Here is a 24433-nt window from a genome sequence, read left to right as displayed (position 1 = left end):
CTCCTAATTAACTGTTGTTTTGTACCTTACAGACCATTGTGCTGACGTACATTACGTATGTATTTTTAAAAAACGCATGCCTTACTATTGTGGCATCACACTTATTGCACCTTATTAAGGTTGACTAGGAGTGGCAAGTTTCTCGACACTGGGCTGGTCCCAGTGTAGTCCTGACGAAGAGCTGGGGAGCTCGAAACTAGTTGACCTCAAGATATGCTAGGCACACCTTTCCATTACAGTTAGGGTCCCTTGTCATATTACCCCGTTTTTAATTTTTTCAGCTTAGAGCACCAATAAAGTTTATTTTGTAGCCCACTAGCTGATTATTTTAATTTTCCCACTCCACCACTTCTTCACTTGCACTACACATAGTCCACGAGTTTCTAGTGCTCCTATGTAACACCGCAAGTCGTAGCACGCCTCAGTCCGTAGAGGACTGGGAGGACCCCTATGATGAAGCATGTCACCGTGGGGAAACCCTGGTGAGTGAGGGGACTATAGAAAGAGATAATCCTTCCCTTTCTTTCTGAAAACGGTGTCCTTAAGGATCAAATTGTTTCCTACACCTTTTGTCTCTCCCGGTTAGGTTCCTGTCTACTTGACTCGTTCAGGTAGTTTTTTGATAGGTATATTCGTGGAGGGTGAACCTAACCTTAACCTCTACTTTCCCCTTATTTCTGGATAAATTCCAATTCACAAGCCAGTCAGAGTGCAGATCACACGGCTCCTTGTCCCTCTACCGCACAAGACTGTATGTAAACCACAAGACCAATCGCCGGTCTTTGAAACCTCACTGGTCTCGACTGCAGAGGACCCTTTCTGCCCTCCGCTGGGATGGTGTAGAGATAGAATATCGAGTACAAAATGTCGAGGTGCACAAATATCGAGTTGGAAATATCGTGGGTCCGAAATATATTCATCAAGTATATCGAGGTCAAGAATATCGAATTCAGGTAATTAATATCGATTTTAAAAATATCGAAGGGTTTAATAAAATTTGTAAAACTATAGGGGCTCATTGTGAAGGCGAAACAACCTCAACCACCAGGCCGGCGGTGGCGGTACTTCCACCATCATACTGAAAATTCCCACCGCCAAATTAGGATGGTGGTGGGAATCACAATGGTTCCGCGGCGGACGGAATGTCCGTCCACCATGGTTCCACAAAGCAGTCGTTTGCGCCCGCCTTGCAGAACCCAGATGCAGGGCAACATTGCGACTGTGCCGTGCAGGCACCGCCGTAGTGATTAGGGTATGCCCTTCCACCTGTCTTTTTGCGGTGGATATCCCACCGCAAAAAGACAGGCGGAGACTGGCTTTGGGGCCCGTTGCGGGTCCCTTCTGTGTGTGGGGAGGGGGGTGCACTGGGGGGGGTACCCATGGTAACTCCCTGCAGTTCCATGCACCAAGTGGCAGGCACCGCGTGGGGCCTGCCACGTGGTGCAGGGAAATGCTGTGCATGCTCTTTTGACATTGCGGACCGTGCTGCGGCCAGCAGTGCCGTCCGCAATGTTAAAAGGCCAGGATGCACCTGCCAGTATGGTAGGTGCATCCTAATTGCACTGGTGGGACCGCCGCAAGTCTCGGTCCCAAAACCGTTATGATGGTGGGCGGACTGATGTCCACCTGCCATCAAAATGAGCCACGTAGTTATTAAAAATATCGTTTTTTATTATTGTCATGTATTTTAGTGTATATTTTATATGCATGTGATGTATGTTTTTGTGTATAAGAATTGTTTGCATTTTTAATATATGTAATACATTTTTAGTAGTTATAAAACATTTTTATTTTTATTTTATGCTTTTAGTTTCGTAGCGGGTTGTGGGTTTATAGGGGAATAGAGTGGGAATTCATTTAATTATATTAAATGTATTAATTTTTTTTTAAATTAATTTTGCGCTTTTAGATCCGTAGCAGGTTGTGGGTTTATAATTTAATAATTTTAAATGTATTGATTAATTTTTATTTATTATTTGTTTTAAGGATATTTTATAGTGTTAAATGTGTAAACTAATTTATTATTAATTAATTTTAATTAATTACTAATTAATTATGGTAGCTATGTAATTAATTTTAGGTGTGTGTTGTGCTGTTTATAGGTTTAAATGGTGGGAAGTAATTTAATTTTAATTTATTAATTAATAATTGCTTAATTAAATGTAATTAATTAATTGTAAATTAATTATGGTAATTGTCTAATTAATTTTGGGTGTGTGTTGTGGTGTTTCTAGGTGTAAATGGTTGGAAGTAATTTATTTTCAATTCATGAATTAATAATTGGTTGTTAATTAATTTTAATTAATTGTTAATTAATCATGGTAATTGTGTAAAGGTGTGTGTTGTGGTGTTTATAGGTGTAAATGGTGGGAAGTAATTTGTGTTTAATTAATATATACTTGTTAATTAATGTTAATTATTAGATAAATATTTTGGGTAATTTTTAAATATTTTATTGTGATCTTTATTTTTAAAAGGGGTAAAGGGTGGGTATTAAATCATTTTTAATAATTTAATTATTAGTGGTTAATAGTAATTGATTGTAATTTTAAGATAAGTTTTACATTTGTTTAATTATTTGATAGTTTAATTTAGTTTGTGTTGTGCAAATTAAAATGTTAAAGTGTGTGAAGTAGATTAATGTTTATTTTTTTTATTAGTAAGAATTTTTTTCATTGTTTACTAAATATGTAAATAAAATTAATTAAGAAATGTGAAGTATTTTGTTATTGGTGTGGTGTTATAGGTTAGGAATTAAATAAATACATTTAATTTGTCATTAATGGGTTTTTTGTAAAAATAGTATTTGTAAGTTTTTGTAATATGTAATTACTATTGCTATATGTGTTCTTTTTTATGTGTTTTAAACATTTTGGGGTCTATTACTATGTCAGGCGGATCGCCACCGCACGCATGGCGGTGGCGATCTGCCCGACAGAATCAAACCGCCCGCCTCCCATTTACCCCCCCGCCATATCATGATGGCGGAGGGTACCGCGGCGGATGGGAAGACCGTCCTCCGCTTTTCCGCCCAGTCGACCAGCCGGAAAAGGGTTGAATATGGTGACGGTGTCAGCTAGACAGCGCCATCCATATTACAATGGCTGCGGGAACCAGCCTTTCCTTGGCGGCGTTGCCGCCATGGAAAGGCATGCGTTTTTGCAGTTGGGGGCCTGTTGCGGGCCCCCAAGATGTTGGGGGTTGGGGGGACACATGGGGGTACCTGTGGTACCCCCCTGCATTTGCATGCACGACGTTGCAGGCACCGTGCGGTGCCTGTCACGTTGTGCATGCAAATGCACAGATGCCTTTTTTGCATTGCGGCTGGTGCTGCTGACAGCACCGCCTGCCGCAATGCAAACAATGTGGGATGCGCCCGCCAGTGTGGCGGGTGCATCCTAATTGTACATGCGGGACCGCCGTACACATAGCGGGCGGTCCCATCTCCCAGTGCGATGGCCATTTAATAGACCCCTTAATTTTAATTTTTTTAATATTGATTATTCGTTTTTATTATATTTTTGATTTTTTATATATATATATATATATATATATATATATATATATATATATATATATATATATATATGGGAAAGGATTTTCCTGTGTGAAACCCCCAAGAGTGTCCACCAAATTGCAGAGGGTCACAGAAAGGCAGCACGCCAAACAGCAAATCCAGGTCCGTTTTGAAGTTTGCTCAATTCATTTTTATTTTCTTCTTTTCTTTAATTACAAAAGCAAAGTGCAGAGTGCATCAGGTGACAAAAAAAAAACGACCTACGCGTTTCGGCCAAGGGCCTTCGTCTGGGTCATGTGATTGACAGTGAAGGGTGTTTAAAAAGGGGTTGGTTTAACCCGCCCCCAATTAACAACAAACCCAAATTTGTTTAAAAGAAAAGGTGCATAATACAGGGAAAATAACCAAAATGCTTGTTTTGAAATTCAGGCATTCTTGAAATGTGACATAAATGCATAAATAAACATGTAAAGTACTCAGTTCCAATTGCATTATGTGGCATGTATGTATATGCTTTTCATTGCAACGTAAACAAGACAAGGGGAGAAGGGAAGACACCACATGACATTGAGATTGCAAACATTGTATATGTGTAGATACTTGAGCTTAAGGCATCCATTCCAGACCAGGACAAAGTGTATATATATGAGGCACAACATCATATCAGTTATAACTTTTAAACTGATGGATTCATTTGATAATTCAGCCAAATATCAAAGCACAATTTAGCAAATCTGAAGTATATCATAGGTGTTGTGATGAATATGTTGTGTTCTATCTGCGAAGTATAGTAATTTTTGGTAATCCAAAGTATATTGTACTATAGAATTCATAACCATCAAAAATGGTGGTCACATTGTGGTGAAGTACCAGTATTTATCAAAAGGCCATTCTATGATGTCTCCATACAAAAGATAGTAAAAAGTGTACCTAATTTTGAAAGTAGCTATGTTCTATCTGAAAGCTTACAAAGACCCAAAGTGTACTACACAAACTCTGATGTGAGTGGTAATAATTATGCTCATGTTTACCTTAATCATCAGTTTCGAATGTTCTAGAGAAAAGTAAATATGACTATAAAAATTCATTCGGCTTCCCAATTCTACCAGAATAGCATTACCTTAACATCATTTAAAAAAAAAAATGTTTTTCCTCAATAAGTTTATGAGGACATGATATAAAGAAGGCTAGGTGATTGAATTCTCAGACATGTAAGACTTAATTGTATATTGACTTCATCATTGTGAGTTTATGTCCATAAATTGAAGTTGTTAAGAGTTTTCATAAGAAATTATGTAATTCAGCATCTCCATTAAGGCCCCATGGCAGTTCAGTTCCTTTAAGAATAATCCATTTGGATTCAGCTTGTCTCAGGAGACGGTCACGATCCCCCCCTCTGATGTTTTGAGGGATGTGTTCGACTCCATAATATTTTACATTGTCAAAATTGCCATCATGCACACTCCAAATGTGTTTTGAAATTGCGTAGGAGAAATCTTTGTTCTTGGTAGCTCTTAGATGTTGTAGAATTCTCAGTTTTAGTTTGTTGACAGTACTACCAATGTATTCCTTTCCACATTCACATTTGAGAACATAGGCCACATGCGTGGTTTCACAAGTAATCCTCTCTTTAATGATCTTATATTCGCCAGTCAAAATGTCAATTTTTTGTTTGTTCAAACCATGACGGCAGGCTTTACATTTTGAACATTTGAAAAAACCCTTAGCAGTTAGCCACTGTATTTTACTTCCACCTCTTTCACTCCTTTGATGGTGGCTGTGAACTAGGATATCATTCAAGGATTAGGCTTTTTTGTATGTGATATTAAGATGGTCTGGTGTCATTTCTTTAAGATCATCATCTTTTCTCAAAATTTTCCAATGGTTTTGGAGTTTATTTCTAATGATGTTGCTAGATGAGTTGAATTGAGTGATGTATCTTATTTTGTTATTATCCAAATTTTCGCTCTGTTCAGAAACAGTTCTTTTGGGTAATAGTGTGGTCTGTCTCTTTTGTTGTGAAGCTCTTAGTTTAGCATTGTCCAGCACCACTGCTGGATATCCTCTAGCTAGGAATCTCTGATACATTTTGTTATAATGAAGACCAGAAGCAGGTAAGGAGGTTACTCTTCTTTAATCGTCTTCACACCACCACAGCTTCCAGCAGCTCTCTGGAGGGCACTGTGGAATGTGCGTGACAAAGGAGGGGCTGAACCAACAGGAGGTACTGGGAAGGGGAGGAAGGAATGTACCAAGGGGAGGAGATTACAACACACCTCCCTGCATAGGGCGAGAGAGAGAAAGCGGCAGAGAGGAGAGACGAGGAGAAGGCGGTGAGAGGGAAAGGAAAAGAACGCCAGCAAGAAGAGGAAAAGCAGGAAAAAAAAACAGGGACAAAGGCAAGACAGTAAATTCAATTGCAATACTATTGAAACAACAAGGTCTGCAGGGGAATGCAGAGAACAGTAAACAGTGTCTCTCACTTAACACAATAGTCTCTGGTCCAGGTAGGTGAGCTCCTTGTTCTCAGAGATCTTGTGAGACCGAGAGTTCCTGACTCTATCTCTGGGTTACTTCCGTTGCCGAGATCACCACCTTGTCCATGAGGGATGATTCTGTCCATGCTCCATGTTTGGCCATTATCAAGATGGACTACATTCTTTGCTACTCTTGAAATTCTGCACGGATCCGTAAATCTGGATGCTTCTTTCCTGCGTGCTTTAGGTAAATCCACCCGGACCCAATCTCCTTCTTTGAACATTTGATTTTTCACATGTTTGGTCTGGTCGTATCTTTCCTTGTATTTGTTTTGGTGTTCTTCTACTCTTCTTGAGATTTCATTTCTGTTTACTACATAGGTGTCCTTTCTTGCCCCTTCAGGTGGAGTGAGTTTAGTTTTCGGGATCCTTCCTTTGAGAGAGGTGAACGGGGAAACCCCTGTAACACTATTTGGAGAAGTGCGATAGGCCCAAACAGTGTCCATTAAAGCTGAATTTGCTGGTGTCCCCATTATTTCTGCCCTCTGCAGACACTTTTTGAACAACCGGTTGATCCTTTCTACTAAACCATTTGCGCGGGGACAATACAATGCAGACTTGTGATGAATGATGCCCCTGTGAAACAGAAACTCTTTCATATTGTCCGAAGTGAACTGTACTCCATTGTCTGTTATGAGGGTGTCAGGTAACCCCTCCTCAAAGAACACATTTTCCAAGAACTGTCTGAGGACTCTTGTGTCGATTTGATGGACACATTTGTAGACCAACCAACGTGAGTGATAGTCCACCAGCACCAAGATGAAGCGTTCATTCAAAGTTTTCAGGTTGAGAGGACCTATGATGTCTAAGGCCAACTTTGACCATGGTCGATCAGGCACTTCGATAGGAGAAAGGGGCGGCTTGCGGGTCTGGTGAGTTTTGTCACTGCGGCTACAGTCTAAACAATTTCTCACAACCTGTTCCGTCATGGCGTCCATACCTGGCCACCAATATTCCAGTCTGATTTTATTCTTAGTTAGACTTCGCCCTAAGTGTCCTACGTGTGCTAGTCCCACAATCTTCTCTCTTAAGTTCTCTGGTGGAATCACTTTCTCCCCTCTACAAACCACATTTCCTTGTATATTCAGTTCCAATCTTACATCCCAGAATTTACATAAATTGGTTGGAATGTCATTCTTGTTTTCAGGCCAACCATTTTTGATGAACTCTTTGATAGAACACATTTCTGCATCAGCTTGCAAACTGTCATTCCATTCCTCCTTTTTCAAGCAGGTAAGTTGCAGTATCACATCATCACATTCACAACTAACAGGGAAACTTTCTCCCTCTGATGGGGAACGTGACAAAAAATCAGCTACAGTGTTTTGATAACCTGGCATGTACTTCACACTAAAATTGTAGCCTTCCAGTCCCAAAATCCACCTAGCAATTCTGGGGGTGGCTTTGTTAGCTCCTTTGGTAGTGAAAGCAAACATCAGTGGTTTGTGGTCAGTTTTCACCGTAAAAGGAATGCCCCACAGAAAGAAGCAAAAGTGTTTGATTGCCCAGAAACAAGCTAGTGCTTCTTTCTCCACCACGGAGTAGTTGATTTCAGCACCCTTTAGAGCTCGAGAGGCAAAAGCCACAATGTGTTCTTTACCATCCCCCATTTGGGTGAGACTGGCCCCCAACCCTTTATTGCTTGCAAAGGATTGTGGGTTTATTAGGGTCAAACCTACCCAGCGATGGGGCAGAAATGATGCTTACTTTAACCAATTCAAAGGCCTTCTGACAGGCATCGGACCACTCAAATGAAGTTCTGGATTTGAGCAATTTACGTAAGGGTTCAACTATGGAGGAATAATTACGTACAAATTTGGAATAATATTCAGAAAGGCCCAAAAATGATTTGAGATCTTGAACGCATTTGGGAGCCACAGTGTCTCGAATCGCCTTAACTAGGTCCAATTTAGGTTTGATACCATCTTGAGAGATGGTGTGCCCCAGGTACTCAACCTGGGGCCCACTCCAATGCAACATTTCTCCTTTTTTAGAGTGAGCCCAGAATTTTTCCAGGTTGGTCAACACCATCCTGAGGGTGGTGTTATGCTCAGTCAAGTCCTTCCCGTAGATTAGTATATCATCTTGGAAACAGGGAGTTCTGGAAAGGTCTTTCAAAACATGCTGCATGATCCTCTGGAAGGCAGCCGCAGCGGAAGCCAACCCGAAAGGCATGCGAAGGAATTGGAATGCCCCCAGGGGTGTTACAAAGGAGGTGAGATGGCGTGAGTTGGGATGAAGCTCCACCTGGTGATAGGCAGAGGATAGGTCGAGAACGCTGCAACAACTCGCACCATTGATCAGGGTAAGCACCTCATGAATGCGTGGAAGAGGGTGCCTGAGTACCCATATGTTCTGGTTAAGGTCCCTGAGGTCTACACATAGCCTGATATCCTTACTGGTAGCTTTGGTGGTAAGAACAATGGGGGCCAACCATTGCGAACACTCTATGGGTTCAATCACCCCCAAAGACAGTAATCTGTCTAACTCATTACGAATGGGAACGTGCATTAAATGTGGTATGTGTCTAGCCTTGTGTGCTACCGGCTTGGCATTGGATTTGAATTTGATGGAATGTTGATAATTCTTAAGTAAGACTAGGTCATCAGAAAATACCTTTGGAAAATCATTGCAAACCTCCATCCCTCCAACTGAGGGATCCACCAAGAGGAGCTGATCGGGACTGTTGGGATCTAACTTAATCCTGAGTTCCCTCTGGTGTTTCCATCCCAACAAATTGGGCCCCTTCTGGGTAATGTAAATCTTGCCCACCGTGTTCCTCCCTTTGAACCCTATTTTCTTAGTGGTCATGCCCAGTAGGGGTATGGGGTCCCCATTGTAGCCTCCTGGTTGAATGTCAGGGGGCTGTACAGTTTCTTGCCATGAGGGAAAAGTTGAGAAAATACCTTAGCATCAACAAGGGTGTATGGGGAACATGAATCAGCAAAGACAGTTATGGTTTTGTTGTCTAGAGTGATGTTGCAAGAAGGAAATTTGTCCGTATTGTTTGTATCTTTTAGTTGAAAGATCAACTTGGGATCAGGAAAGGATTGTGGCTCGATCTCCAACACAGATTTTGAGCGCTGATCGTGACAAACCCTGGACAAGTGTCCTTTTTTCCCACATTTGTGGCAGATAACTGAACGTGCTTGGCATACAGGGTTGTTGGCCAGGTGTGTTGGGCTCCCACACCTCTAACACTTGAGTTTATTTCCCGGGGGGAAGGTGTTAGCCATCTTACTTTTGTGATCTTTGCTTATGGCATTGACCTCCATGGTTTTGCCCCCTTCTCCTTTCATTTCAACCATACAATCAGCTGTGTGCTCAATCCCCACCGCTATATCAATGGCTTCCTTGAGGTCAGGATTGGCCACCAGAAGCCTCTCCTGAATCTTATGATTGTTGGTGCACCTGACCAACTGGTCCCTAATTAAGGAATCCTGAAGAGACTCAAACTCACATGTGTTTGCTAGACCCTTTAAAGCTGCAATGAATGGTTTAACTTTCTCACTTTTGCCCTTGAAAAGAACTTATGTCTCTCTAACACTACGTTTATTTTCTTACTGAAATGTTTTTGTAGTTTGTTTACCGCCACCATATACACATTTTCATCTTCATCACTATCACTTCCACCCTCTACATTAGTCGAAATATCATCGTAAACTTTGCGTCCCTCAATGCCCAAATTGTGTAACAGGGTGTGTAGCTTACGTAAATGGGAAAATTTCTCCCCACCGATGGCAATCAGATAGGACTCTAGTAACCCAAACCATTGTTTCCAAGGCAGCACAGGTTCTCCTCCCTCGTTAACGAAAGGTGCGGGTTGCGACATATTAGCAGCTGCCATAATTTAACAAAAACTGGAGGGAAGTCAAAACTTCAATTGTAATACAGCACACAGGACAATGAAAGGGGCAACAGGAAATGTACACTTAGAAAGTGCTAGTATGTATGAGGAAAAAATACTAAAAGATGCCTTACAACCCACCAAATACAATACACCATGTACATTGCAATATAGAATTGAGCAGTACAGAAAAAAATAGAAAAAGGTACAAGCAGGGACAGTCAGCTTGAAAAGCCGAGCAGAAAATCACAAAATGTACACTGAAATCCACTGGTGGAAATCACCACGCCAAGAAAATCAGTGACTGAGCAATATTTTAGCAAAGGATGAGCTGAGTCTGTCAGCGTGAGCAGACAAGCACGACAAAGGTGATATTAACTGTGCCCATCAGTGTGACGACAACCTTGTGCAGCTGTGCCCGTCAGCGTGAAATGACAGGCAGGGAAGCCCCAAGAGCTGTGCCCATCAGCGAAAAATATGCAGGAATTCAACAGCTCCTTCGTGGAGTTGTGTGGAGAATGACGTTGGAGACTGGGGATATAAAGAAATTGGAGTTCTCATGAATGTTTATCCACAACTGGAATGGATAGTAAAGCCACGCTGCCACCTGGTGGGTAAAACCGGAACCACACCACCAATCGCCTCAGCTGTTGAGTGTCATACGCGACGGAACAGCTGTGAGCGTGCGAGATAGAATCCACCGACTCCCACCGAGGGTCCTGTCAGAATGCCAAGGCAATTGGCTGCAGACTGAGAGGAAAACACCACATGAGCTACCCCTCAAGGCGATGAAATATCCGAGATGGACCGCCACACGCTACACTAGGGACACCACGGATGCAGGCTTCAACACCAGCAGAACCTCTGACGGCAGCTACCCTCGTAACCACGGCAGCAGACAACGCTGAGGGGCCGCGGCAGGAAAGGAAGTCACACGCTGCCTCGGCAGTGGCAATGCTGAGGGACCGCGGGCAGGGAATACTGTCAGAAGTTCACAAAGGCACCCGAAATAGAAATGGAGGCGGTATCTTAAAATGCGCTCCAGGAGGCGCAACTTGCAGCAAAGCACGAAAGACGAAGCACACAGGCACCAGAGTCTTACTTGGTGAATTTGAAACAGCGGAGCCACCACAGGTTCAGGACAGCGATGTACTCCCAACCGCAGACAAACCAGGACAGCTGGATAGGAAGAAGAAATTGGGGGTGGTGGTGAGCCGTCCCCACACAGCGAATCGTCGCCAGTGTTATAATGAAGACCAGAAGCAGGTAAGGAGGTTACTCTTCTTTAATCGTCTTCACACCACCACAGCTTCCAGCAGCTCTCTGGAGGGCACTGTGGAATGTTCGTGACAAAGGAGGGGCTGAACCAACAGGAGGTACTGGGAAGGGGAGGAAGGAACGTACCAAGGGGAGGAGATTACAACACATTTCTTCTAGTTGGGAAAGAAATTCTCCTTCTTCTGAGCAGTTTCTCCGTGCTCTTAAATATTCTCCAAAGGGAACACTCCATTTTAGACATTTGGGATGTGCACTGTTTGCTAATAGGATGCTGTTACATGAGGTTGATTTGCGAAAGAGTGTAGTGCAAATCTTCTTGTTTTCAATGTAGACATGAATGTCCAGATAATCAATCATGGTCTTGCTGATATTGTAAGTAAATTGAAGTTGAGAGGAATTATTATTAAGACCCTTGAAGAAGATGTTCAAGTCCTCTGTATTCCCTTTCCAAATTAGGAACAGGTCGTCTATATAACGTACCCAGAGTACTATGTGCTCAAACATGTCCTTGTTTCTTTCGGACCAGATTTGTTCTGCCTCCCACATGCCAATGGTGAGATTCACATAAGTGGGAGCAAATGAGGTCCCCATGGCTGTACCTTGGCTTTGTTTATAATATTTTTTGTCAAAGATAAAGACATTGTTCATAAGGCAGAAATGTAACGTTTCTATTAGCATGTTGGTTTGTTGTAGCACATTTACCTAGATCGAAGGAATGATTCACAAGATTTGATGCCATCTTCGTGCCGAATTGAAGTGTACAATGATACAACATCGATCGTTATCATGGTGTATTCATCTTTCCAGGGTATATTCGAAATCCTGTTCAGGAAGTCCATTGAATCTCTGATGTACGATGGTAAGCCTAATACAAATGGGAATAGGAAGATGTCCAGGAATCTCGAGGTGTTTTCAAGTAAAGAACCACATGAACTGACAATAGGACGACCAGGTGGATTGTCTAAACTTTTATGTATTTTTGGTAGTACATAAATTGTAGGCATTATAGGATGTTTGATTAGTAAATAACTTAATTCTTCTTCATCAAGCAAACTTGCCTGGTGCCAATTTTGAAGTTTTTGATGGTAAATTTTGATGATTGATGGCATTGGGTCTTCTTTGAGTCTTTCGTAGTTTAATGGATCATTTAGTTGACGTTTAATTTCTAAGTAATATTTTTGTTCATCCATGACTACTACGTTGCCCCCTTTGTCGGAGGGTTTTATTACAATCCTGTCATCCATTTTTAGAATATTCAACGCCCATCTGTCATCCTGACTCATGTTGCCATAATTTTCATGATTCTTTCTTCTTTCTTTGATGTAAATTGTCCGTAATTCTTCGGTCATTAGTTCCTGAAATATATCAACTCGATTGCCTGCAGGTAGTTGTGGACAGAATCGTGATCTGGATTTGCATTGACTACTGATAGTTAGATTTGTTTCAATTGCTATAGTTTCACAGATCATTTTGGGGTCTATTACTATGTCGGGCGGATCGCCACCGCACGCATGGCGGTGGCGATCCGCCCAACAGAATCTCCCGCCCGCCTCCCATTTACCCACCACCATATCATGATGGCGGGGGGTACCGCGGCGGATGGGAAGACCGTCCTCCGCTTTTCCGCCCAGTCGACCAGCCGGAAAAGGGTTGAATATGGTGGCTGTGTCTGCTAGACACCGCCATCCATATTACAATGGCTGCGGGAACCAGCCTTTCCATGGCGGCATTGCCGCCATGGAAAGGCATGCGTTTTTGCAGTTGGGGGCCTGTTGTGGGCCCACAAGATGTTGGGGGGACACAAGGCGGGTACCTGTGGTACCCCCCTGCATTTGCATGCACGACGTTGCAGGCACCGTGCGGTGCCTGTCACGTTGTGCATGCAAATGCACAGATGCCTTTTTTGCATTGCGGCTGGTGCTGCTGACAGCACCGCCTGCCGCAATGCAAACAATGTGGGATGCGTCCACCACTGTGGCGGGCGCATCCTAATTGTACATGCGGGACCGCCGCACACATAGCGGGCGGTCCCGTCTCCCAGTGAGATGGCCATTTAATAGACCCCTTAATTAAAAAAATTTTAATATTGATTATTCATTTTTAGTATATTTTTGATTTTTTATATATATATATATATATATATATTTCACCAAACTTCTTCAAAAAAGCAATCGACGCCGTGTCTGTGCAAAATTCTTTAATGCCAGCTGAAAATGCTAGACGCGTTTCGCCTGACCTGCAGGCTTGTTCACTAGCAGTTTGATAAAGTTTTCATGGCTATTTAAAACTGTGAATGTGATCAGGTCACATGGTGAACTACAATGATAGAACTGGACAACAGACTCGTAGTTTGGCATCATGCGTTATGAGCATATGGATTAAAGACAAGTGCCGCATTATTTACAAAATACAATTCATCAAAGTTGTTGCAAAATACACCAGCATTGATTGACTTTGTTAATCTTCAATTTACATGTACACGTTAACATTAAGTTTGTTGCTCTCAAAGAGTGACGAAGTCTATTACACCATAGTGGTACCATCTTCATCTTATACCCGTCATGATCAACCAAATTAGTATGTGGTTGACCAGAATAGATGTTTTGATGGGTTGATCAAGTGATCAGAACACTCAATGTAATTTTAGCAAAATAAGCTAAAAAATCAGGCAAACAAACAAATACTGCCCCAGTGGGCCAAAATGTACAGCAACAATATATGCACAACGGTCTGTATATAAATGCTCATTGTCCAAATAAGTGACAAAATCAAAACAATAAAATAAAACTTAAAACAAAACCTAAAAATGAATTGATAAAGAGCGAGAGGATCCTATAAATGGGTATGTAAATCTTCTTCCATATTAAGACCATGTGGGATTTTAGTATTTAGTCTGATGATATAGCAGGATTCTAGTTTGAGCAATTTCTTTTCCCGGTTGCCACCCCGGCTACTTACTGGGATAGCATTGATAACAAAATAAAGAAGACCCTCAGCATTCTTATTGTGGTATTTATCAAAATGCCGCGCCACGGGGTAAGTTTTATCCCCGTTTTTAATGGCACGTAAGTGCTGAAGCACTCTCTTGTGCACAGGCAGGATGGCAGGATGGTAGAGCCCACATACTTTAGGCCGCATGGGCACTGTAGTACGTAAACTGCATAATCCGTATTACACGAGTATTGACCCTTGATTTGTTGTGTAGACTTATGAGAAAAGCCTGCTGGAAAACAGGTAGTATTTTTTCCAAACACACACGCCTTATATTTATGGCATTTGATAAATCCATCTCTTCTACTCAACCAAGAGCCCGATGGTTGCTTTTGAGTGCTGCTAGGCAGCATATTACTAACCAGTGCTTGTCGCAAGGATCTTGCTTTTCTAAAGGTAAATTGGGGTCTCCTTTGTACAAGTTTGCCAAGCACGGGATCATTATGAATGATGTGCCAATGTCTATTAAAAATGGTTCTTAATTCATTTTGTTGTTTATTATAGGTGGTGATAAACCTACATTGGCTAATATCTTGTTGTGAGACTTTGACAGGTCTTTTGTTTATGTTAAAGAGTATTTGTTCTCTATTAGTCTTTTTGACTTTTAAGACAGCTTGATTGAGACATGCTTCCGAATATCCTCTAGCTCGAAAACGAGACATTCCCCATAGGTTCAGGTTCAAATCATTAGTTTGTAATTCTTTAACAAAATCCTGAGCACTTTTTATGGTACCTTTCCAAATAATTAAAAGGTCGTCAATGTAACGACTCCAATGCATTACATTGTTTTGCCACTCTGCATGCCAACGCGTCTGGACCACCTGCTCCTCCCACCAGCCCATATGCAAATTCGCATAGCTGGGGGCGAAGCAGGTGCCCATCGCCGTCCCGCAAATTTGATGGTATAGCTCACCATTAAACAAAAAGAAATTGTTCTCAAGGCAGATGGTAATCATTTTGAGTAACATTTGTGTATGGTGCCAAAATTTTGCCGGACGAGTACCCAAGAAATGTTTGCATGCATTTATGCCATCTTTGTGGCGAATACTAGTTTACAAAGTCATTGCATCTATGGTTAACAGTAGAAAGTCCGATTCCCAAGGGACATTATATACTTTGCGTAAGAAGTCGCTCGTGTCTAAAATAAACGATGGGAGGGCTTTGACAAGAGGGCACAGAAAGGAATCAACAAATTTAGAAGTGTGTTCAAAAGCACTCCCTATGGCCGAGATGATAGGACGGCCGGGGGGATTAGATATGTCTTTATGCACCTTGGGTATAAGGTATAAGACCGGAATAGTGGGACGGTCAATTTTAAGAAAAGACATTTCATCTTTGCTTAGCACACCTTGCCTGACCCAATCAACCAACAAGTTATTAAAAGACGAATAACACTCCTGCATGACATTATTGTTCACCTTAACATAATTCAACCTGTTGTTGAGTTGTTTATACGCCTCTGTTAGGTACTGCTATTTGCCCCAAAGGACCACGTTACCCCCTTTGTCCGCATTGCGGACAATACAATCATTGTTACTGCTCAATTTATCCACCAGATTGTAATAGTCTTTAGACTGTTGGGTAAATGCATTTTTCTTGCCCTTTAATGATGTACACAGATTTTTAACTTCATTGGTGACCAGTTCATTAAATACATCTACAGAGTCTCTTGCTGTCACGGGAGTGAATCTAGAAGGAGGTTTAAAATTGGTTAATTTTTCAATGTTCATATCGATTCCTTCCTTATGTGCCAAAGTCGTCATCAGTTCACTTGTGCTTATCGCATCAGAAATTTCACCGGAACCTGTACCGGCATCATCTTGATTGCCAAGTTGTTGTAGTTCAAGCATAAAATTCATATCTTCCACTCCCAAATTCTCAAATTGTGCTTGCATGGACGAATGGACAGGTGGCACTGGTTTGGTTGGTGCTACAGCAAAGAATTTTTTCAATTTTAAGGACCTAATAAATTTGAATAGGTCCACCCTTGTTTTCACATAGTCCATATCGATTTGGGGACAGTATGATAAGCCAAGTTTCAATATGTTCTTTTCTTTTTCTGAGAGCACGATATCAGTGAGATTGATTATTGTTGTTTCATTGGTCACTTTCATTTCTTCAAGTTGGATTTGGGCTTCTCTTTGAAGTTGGCAAAGTTTAGAGCCTTTGCGCCTCTTCCTCCTCTGCCTCTTGCTCTTTGTGCTCTGTTGTTTGCAGGGGGTCATGGACGTAGATTGAAGCGTCTCTCCTCCCTTAAAAAATCAAATTCATCAACTACAGATGGAATTGCTGCTCCTGTTGGATTACTTGGCCCTTCCTCTGCATCCGTATCAAGTTCAGAGCTAGGAATACTGCTTTGCTCAGAAAGACATGCTTGGCCTGTAGCTGTGGCTGCATTCATTCTTAAATTCCTCATGCTTTCAAACTTTTTCGCAAATGTGTAGATTTGCCCCCGATCATAATCATTTTTGTCACGCAAAACCTTTTGCGCCTTCCTTTCTTTGATGGATGCTTCCAGCTTTGACAATCTTTCCTTCATTTCCGTCATAAATTTGAGTACCATTTGCTGATCGGCCTCCTTGCTAAGCATATCCAGGATTTGATCGATTTCTTCAAGGATTTTAGTACGATCAATCTCAGCGTACTTGATGAGAATTGCAAGCATTCTGCTGGAGGATTCCTGGCTATTGTCGGACCATTCTCTCAGCATATTCGGGTTGGGATCCTCATACGTGGGCGCTACCAAAATTCGTAGCCCTCTAGGTATTCTTTTGGCTTCCAAGTAGCAGCGCAACGATTTGGCCTCCCACCATTTAGAAAGTTCTGTACGCTTTAGCTTTTCCAAACGTTTAAATCTTGCCATTACATCCGTAGTTTTCACGCCTACAACAGTTGTTGAGGGTTTGTTAAACAATGATGTTTTATCACAGAAGATTGATAATGCGGCTTCCTCCCGCTCTTGAATTTCAGCAGCTGACATAATTGCACAATTACTCCTGCGGTAGTACTCCGCAAACACAGAACCGCCAGTGTTCACACCCGCTACAATGCGTGTGATTTTTACGGAAATTCACTGACTTTCCCTTTTCCCCGTCCGTGTAGCCAAACGCTCACCTCAGCTTCAAGTCCACACGCCACAGGTCCTCCGACTCGTGCTGACGATATGGTCCTCAGTTGGGTTGCTGCATTTTGGCCCACTGGGGCAGTATTTGTTTGTTTGTTTGCCTGCTTTTCTAGCTTATTAAGCTAAAATACATTGAGTGTTCTGATCACTTGATCAACCCATCAAAACATCTATTCTGGTCAACCACATACTAATTTGGTTGATCATGACGGGTATAAGATGAAGACGGTACCACTATGGTGTAACAGACTTCGTCACTCTTTGAGAGCAACAAACTTAATGTTAACGTGTACATGTAAATTGAAGATTAACAAAGTCAATCAATGCTGGTGTATTTTGCAACAACTTTGATGAATTGTATTTTGTAAATAATGCGGCACTTGTCTTTAATCCATATGCTCATAACGCATGATGCCAAACTACGAGTCTGTTGTCCAGTTCTATCATTGTAGGTCACCATGTGACCTGATCACATTCACAGTTTTAAATAGCCATGAAAACTTTATCAAACTGCTAGTGAACAAGCCTGCAGGTCAGGCGAAACGCGTCTAGCATTTTCAGCTGGCATTAAAGAATTTTGCACAGACACGGCGTCGATTGCTTTTTTGAAGAAGTTTGGTGAATTATTGTGACCGCGTTTGGGAGGTCTTTTCTTCGACGCGCCCTTTGTTTTGGAGGCAACGGGTGTTCCCATCCACCTGTGGAGTATATATATATATATGTTTAGAAATGTTCGAAATATTTAGAAGGTAACACACCAAATCTAATTTGTTTTTTTGAAAACAATGTAACAATCACTTACAGTTGACTGTGTTTAACACATGTTGTTAATGTGTATTTAATGCTTTATAGTTGTTCTTTACGTGAGTTAATCATTAATGTGTCACTTACCTTAAGAACTCTTCTATGTCCTTTACTAACCATATGTCACTAAGGCAACCACTTACGTTTTGACATAAAGGTTGAAAACTGAGATAGGACTGTAATTGAGTGAAAAAAATTGGGAAAGTGAGCAAGGCGGACTCGTCCGCCGAAACGCGTCTTGGTTTTGGACCTTTGTTGATGGAATAAATATCTTTGGAATTATCCCACGGTGTCAGTGCCTGTGCGTAATGTGCTAGCGGGATTGGACTTAATATATATATATATATATATATATATATATATATATATGTATATATATATATATATATCGAATCCTCCTTTCGTAGAACCAGCCGGTACTATCAAAAGACACGGACACAAATATGCTGGTGCAAAATAAAGTGCTCGGTTTATTCCTCCACACACATATCTCGGTTCTGACGCGTTTCGACCGACACAGCGGTCTTGATCACATGGTTAGTATGGACTGAACGTGACTTTTTTAAAGGTGCCGTGCATCCAATTGCATATAGACATAAACAAAATACTATCACCCGGCTATAGTTGACATTTTTGTAAAAGCACAGGGACCAATCCCATCAACATATATATCCAGGAAATGCATTGTGATATAAATTGTATACATTCAACAGTATGCTTCAGTCCAGGTATAAGATGTGCAAAATAACGCAAATTATGTGCAAATCTAGCAAGACAATATTATCTGTGCAAATACAGCAAAATGTGCAAATCTGCAGAAATCATGTGCAAATTCAGCAATTTATACCTGTGCAAATACAGCGAAATGTACAAATCTACAAAATGATGTGCAAATATTGCAAAGCATTAAATTGAGACCTATTACTCATCGTAAAACACAAATCTGAAATTACACTTATACCTTATCTGGATAGATGTTAGAAAATATGCTCAGCCACTTAATGTCTAAAAAATCGCACTGGATAACACACATAAATAACGTAATGTTATAAAAAGACAAACTACAAAAAATAAATTTTATATATATATATTTTATCGCAGAGGAAGCTAATATACTTAATTACCCTAATCTATGTACAATAATCCGCAATGCAGTAAACAAAAGGAAAGAATGTTTCAATATATGAAAGTCACATATTCTTACTCTTCATGAGATAAGATGACAGCATCTCATGTATGTGCATTTCTGAGTGTGTGTATATGGCGGAAACAACATCTAACTTACATATACAGCTAAATCTCGTAATGACCTTCTATGTCATGTGGCAACCATATGCTTTCATAAAAAGTGGTGTAGATCCTCTGAGTGTGTGTATATGGGGGAAACAACATCTAACTTACATATACAGCTAAATCTCGTAATGACCTTCTATGTCATGTGGCAACCATATGCTTTCATAAAAAGTGGTGTAGATCCTCTGAGTGTGTGTATATGGGGGAAACAACATCTAACTTACATATACAGCTAAATCTCGTAATGACCTTCTATGTCATGTGGCAACCATATGCTTTCATAAAAAGTGGTGTAGGTCCTCACCATTATTTAAACCTCCTGGAATACGTGTATCTAACTCCAATATGTATTTGCATTCCAATTGCCTCAAAACTTTTTCCCGGTTGCCTCCTCTCTTAAGTTTTGGTACTGAGTCTATGATGAAATAGCTCAAGCAGCTCAGATTGTTGTTATGGCAAGCTTTAAAATGCCTAGCTACCGGGTACGTAGGATCGGAGTTAACTATGGCTCGTAGATGCTGCAGGATTCTATTAAAAGCTTGCAGTTTTGTGCTGCCAACATACTTAAGTTTGCATGTGCATTGCAATACATATACCACATAATCAGTTCGGCATGTGTAATGTCCTTTAAGATATCTAGGACTGTCACTGAATGGTGTGGTATAGTGGTGAGTATTGGTTCCAAATTTACACGCTCTACAGGAGGAGCATTTAAAAAATCCTTTAGCTGGGGCTAGCCAGGTACCACTGGCTGATATTTCCGGACTACTGGATACCAGTTCGTCCCTCATAGAAAATGCTCGCCTGTATGTGACAGTGGGATTGTTGGGAAGCACTGCCTTCAGGGTAGGATCAGTCAGCACAATGGGCCACTCCTTACAGATAATGTTCTTAATTTTTTTAGCCTGTCTACTGTAAGTAGTAATAAGTCTCATTTCGCTTTCAACAGGATCATTGCCTGGGATATATATATATTTTTTTTTTAAGTGTTTCAGTGTGAATAGTATATTTTTTTACTAAGGTATCAAGCACTTTTCCTACTGTTGATCTCATTGGAGTGGGAATACACATTTTCCCCCTCCGCTATCCAATACTTTCCCGACTGTTGCACTCACTGGAGTGGGAATAGTAATTTTTACCCCTCCGCTATCCAATACTTTACCGACTGTTCCACTCACTGGAGTGGGAACAGTAATTTTTACGCCTCTGCTATCCAGCACTTCCCTACTGTTGCACTCACTGGAGTTGAAATAGTAATTTCAACCCCTCTGCTATCCAACAATTTCCCTACTGTTGCTCTCTCTGGAGTGGGAATAGTACATTTTACCCCTCCGCTATCCAGCACTTTCCCTTCTGTTGCACTCACTGGAGTGGGAATAGTAATTTTTACCCTCCCGCTATCCAAAGCTTTCCCTACGGTTGCACTCACTGGAGTGGGATTAGTAATTTTTACCCCTACGCTATCCAACGCTTTCCCTCCTGTTGCACTCACTGGGGTGGATATAGTAATTTTTACCAATTGTGATTTTTACCCCTCTGCTATCCAACACTTTCCCTACTGTTGCACTCTTTGGAGTGGGAATAGTAATTTTTACCCCTACGCTATCCAACGCTTTCCCTCCTGTTGCACTCACTGGGGAGGATATAATAATTTTTACAAATGGGGGATGGGAGCACACTGCCTCACCTCCCAGCACAGTTCGCCCCTTAGCATTATGGTAAATGCAGTTCACAGTGATTTCTTACTTGAATTTTAGCTGTAGTGGTTCACCAAAGTTGGTGCAGGTTAGTGCTGTGAATCTCTAGACACGTGTTTCTGGATATTATCCGTCTTCAGTAGAGATAAAAAACGAAAATTCCTTCTGGGGTTGCTGGAAAGGCTGCCATAGTCTCTCGGTCTTACCAATTGTGATTTTTACCCCTCCGCTATCCAACACTTTCCCTACTGTTGCACTCACTGGAGTGGGAACAGTTATTTTTACTCCTCTGCTATCCAGCACGTTCCCTACTGTTGCACTTACCGAAGAGGGAATATGATTTTTTACCCTTCCGCTATCCAGCAGTTTCCCTACTGGTTCACTCACTGGAGTGGGAATAGTAATTTTTACCCCTCCGCTATCCAGCACTTTCCCTACTGTTGCACTCACTGGAGTGGGAACAGTTATTTTTACTCCTCTGCTATCCAGCACGTTCCCTACTGTTGCACTTACTGGAGAGGGAATATGATTTTTTACCCCTCCGCTATCCTGCACTTTCCCTACTGTTGCACTAACTGTAGTGGGAATATTCATTTTTACCCCTCCGCTATCCAGCAGATTCCCTACTGTTGCACTCACTGGAGTGGGAATAGACATTTTTACCCCTCTGGTATCCAACACTTTCCTTACTGCTGCGTACACTGGAGTGTGAATAGTAATTTTTACCCATAGTACTTTTTACCCCTCCGCTATCTAACAATTTCCCTACCGTTGCACTCACTGGAGTGGGAATAGTCATTTTTACCTCTCTGCTATCCAACACTTTCCCTACTGTTGCAGTCTCTGAAGTGGGAATAGTAATTTTTACCTCTTTGCTAAAATTCAGCACTTTCCCTACTGTTGCACTCACTGGAATGGGAATAGTAATTTTTACCTCTTTGCTAAAATTCAGCACTTTCCCTACTGTTGCAACCACAGAGGGCAATGATCAAGTAACTATGCTGTGCCAATTGTGGTTCCTTCTCATTATATCTGTTGTTCTTTTCCTGTTGTTTACAGAAGCGTAAAAAAGCGCACCACCAGGGGCGGCGGCAGGAGATTGAGATCAAAGGAGAGGTAACTCATTTAGCAGAACACTGGCTGCTGCTTCTGCTTCTATTGGAAGCTTTTGGTTTTTGGTTTGTGCCAAAAAGGAAAGCACCAATACATGTCCTAGTGGAAGGTTCTCTTCTTAGGAACATGGCACCAGAACCCAAAGTGTTTTTGGGTTCTCTGTACTTGCTCATTCAGGAGCAAAGTACCATATGCATTGTCATCAAATGAAGAGGCGTGTACAGATGTGTTTCAGCTTCTGCTGTGGTGGCAGCCAGCACCAGGTGCTGTGCCCACTCATGGTCATCATCTCCACCACGCAGAGGTGGGATGATTCACACAGAGATGGGATAAGCCACTCAGAGGCAGGATGAGCCACTCACTCAGAGGTAGGATGAGCCACTCAGAGATGGGAAGAGCCCAAGAACCTGCTCATCCTTGGATCTCAAAGATCTGTGTCATCCAGTGTCATGGACCTTCTACTCCAAGGCGCTCGGTGGATGGACCTTCTCACTCATGGGGATTTAAATGTCACTGTCACTGTTCACAGGTAGCACTGAGAGGCAAATGTCAGCCATGGTTTGAAGGCAGGATCTAAGTGAGATCCCTTGAGGGATGTGGGCAGAGATCCAACAGGATACGCACGTTAGAGATGCAGTTTGAGTTCTTGATGGAGGTCCACATTAGATCTGTGGGTGGAGGTCCATAGAGGACCACAGTTAGTGATCCAGGACAGAGTTTGGGCCAGAGGCCCAGGAAAGGACTACAGGTAGTTCTGCAAGGCAGAGCTTCAATCAGTGAACCTATAAAGCATGACTACTCACCTTACGGGTCTTAAGGCGCTGGGTGGGGGATGGTTTTGAGGTTCAGTTGAAGAGCCAGGTCTTGCAGTCCTTACTGAATTGCGGCAGTGATGGTGATTGACTGAGGTGCAGAGGCAGGGAGTTCCAAATGTTCGCAGCGAGGTAGGAGAAGGATCTTCCTTCCGCCGTGGTCTTGCATATCCATGTGATCACGGCCAGGGCCAGTTGGGCAGAGCGGAGATGTCTGGTGGGAGTGCAGAAGCAGAGGCGGTGGTTGAGGTATGCAGGTCCGGCTTTGTAGAGGGCTTTGTAGGCGTGCATGAAAAGCTTGAAGGTGATTCTCTTGTCGACAGGTCGCCAGTGAAGGTCTCTTAGGTGGCCGGTGATGTGGTTGCAGCGAGAGATGTTCAGGATGAGTCTGGCAGAGGCGTTCTGGACGGTCTGCAGTTTTTATTTTCGTTTCTGGGTGGTGCCGGCGTAGAGTTTGTTGCCTTAATTGACTCTAATACTGAAGAGCGTATGGGTGACCATTTTCCTGGAATTTTTTGGGGATCCACTTGAAAGTCTTCCAAATCAGAAGGAGAGTGTGGAAGTAGGAGAACGAGATGGTGTTGATTTGGCAGTTCATTGAGAGCCAGGAGTCCAGGATGATGCTGAGGTTTCTTGCGTGGTCCGTGGGTGTGGGGAGGATTCCGAGCGCTGGGGGCCACCAAGAGTCATCTCAGGTGGGGGGGAGGAGCCCAGGATGAGGACTTCGGTTGTGTCTCAGTAAAGCTTGAGGCAGCTATCCTTCAACCAGGTGGCGACTGCCTTTATCCCATCATGCAAGTTGGTCTTGGCGGATGTGGTTTCGTCTATGAGAGAGAGAATCAGCTGGGTGTCGTCGGCATAGGAGACGATGTTGAGTCCATAGCTTCTGACAATGGCTACAAGCGGGCCATGTAGATGTTGAGGAGGGTGGGGCTCAGAGAGGATCCCTGAGGCACTTCACAGCTGATTTCTGTGGGTGCTTAGTTGAACAGTGGAAGTCTGACTCTGTGTTCGGCCGGTGAGGAAGGAGCTGATCCATTTTAGGGCTTTGTCACGGATGCCGGTGTTGTGGAGTCTGGCACTGGTGGGAGACGGTGTTGAAGGCAGCTGAGAGGTCCAGGAGGATGAGGGCTGCAGTATTGCCTCAGTTGAGGAGGGTGTGGATGTCCGAAGCTTGGGATAGAGGCCCAGGACAGGACTACAAGTAGTGATCCAGGACAGACCTTGGGGCAGAGGTTCAGGATAAAACTACGGATAGGGTCCTGGAAAAGTCTGAGCGTAGAGTCTATGAAAAAGCTAAGGGCAGAAGTTCAGCTTAGGACAGTAGAACCACTGGTAGGTCCAGGATAAGTCTGTGGATAGATTCTAAGAACAGGCAAAGGACACTGAATAGGGGTCATGGGTGGGATACGTACAAAGG

The 24433-nt window shown here is 42.4% G+C and overlaps 1 protein-coding gene across 7 annotated transcripts in view; it reads left to right on the top strand.

Moving 5' to 3' along the window:
* Positions 1–24433, top strand: part of LOXL3 (lysyl oxidase like 3) — a 584553-nt gene that overhangs the window by 386903 nt on the left and 173217 nt on the right. For 4 of the 7 annotated variants that reach the window (XM_085642975.1, XM_085642974.1, XM_085642976.1 and 1 more), the window contains exon 5: positions 22148–22204. The exons of the other annotated variants lie outside the window; for them this stretch is intronic. In XM_085642975.1, coding sequence (XP_085499101.1) covers positions 22148–22204 — 57 coding nt within the window. The remainder of the gene's footprint in view (positions 1–22147; positions 22205–24433) is intronic. 7 annotated transcript variants of the gene reach the window in all.

Source organism: Triturus cristatus, chromosome 2_2 (genome assembly GCF_964204655.1).
Source record: "Triturus cristatus chromosome 2_2, aTriCri1.1, whole genome shotgun sequence".
NCBI lineage: Eukaryota > Metazoa > Chordata > Amphibia > Caudata > Salamandridae > Triturus > Triturus cristatus.
Note: the sequence above shows the minus strand (reverse complement) of the source record. Positions and strands in the feature narration are given on the sequence as shown.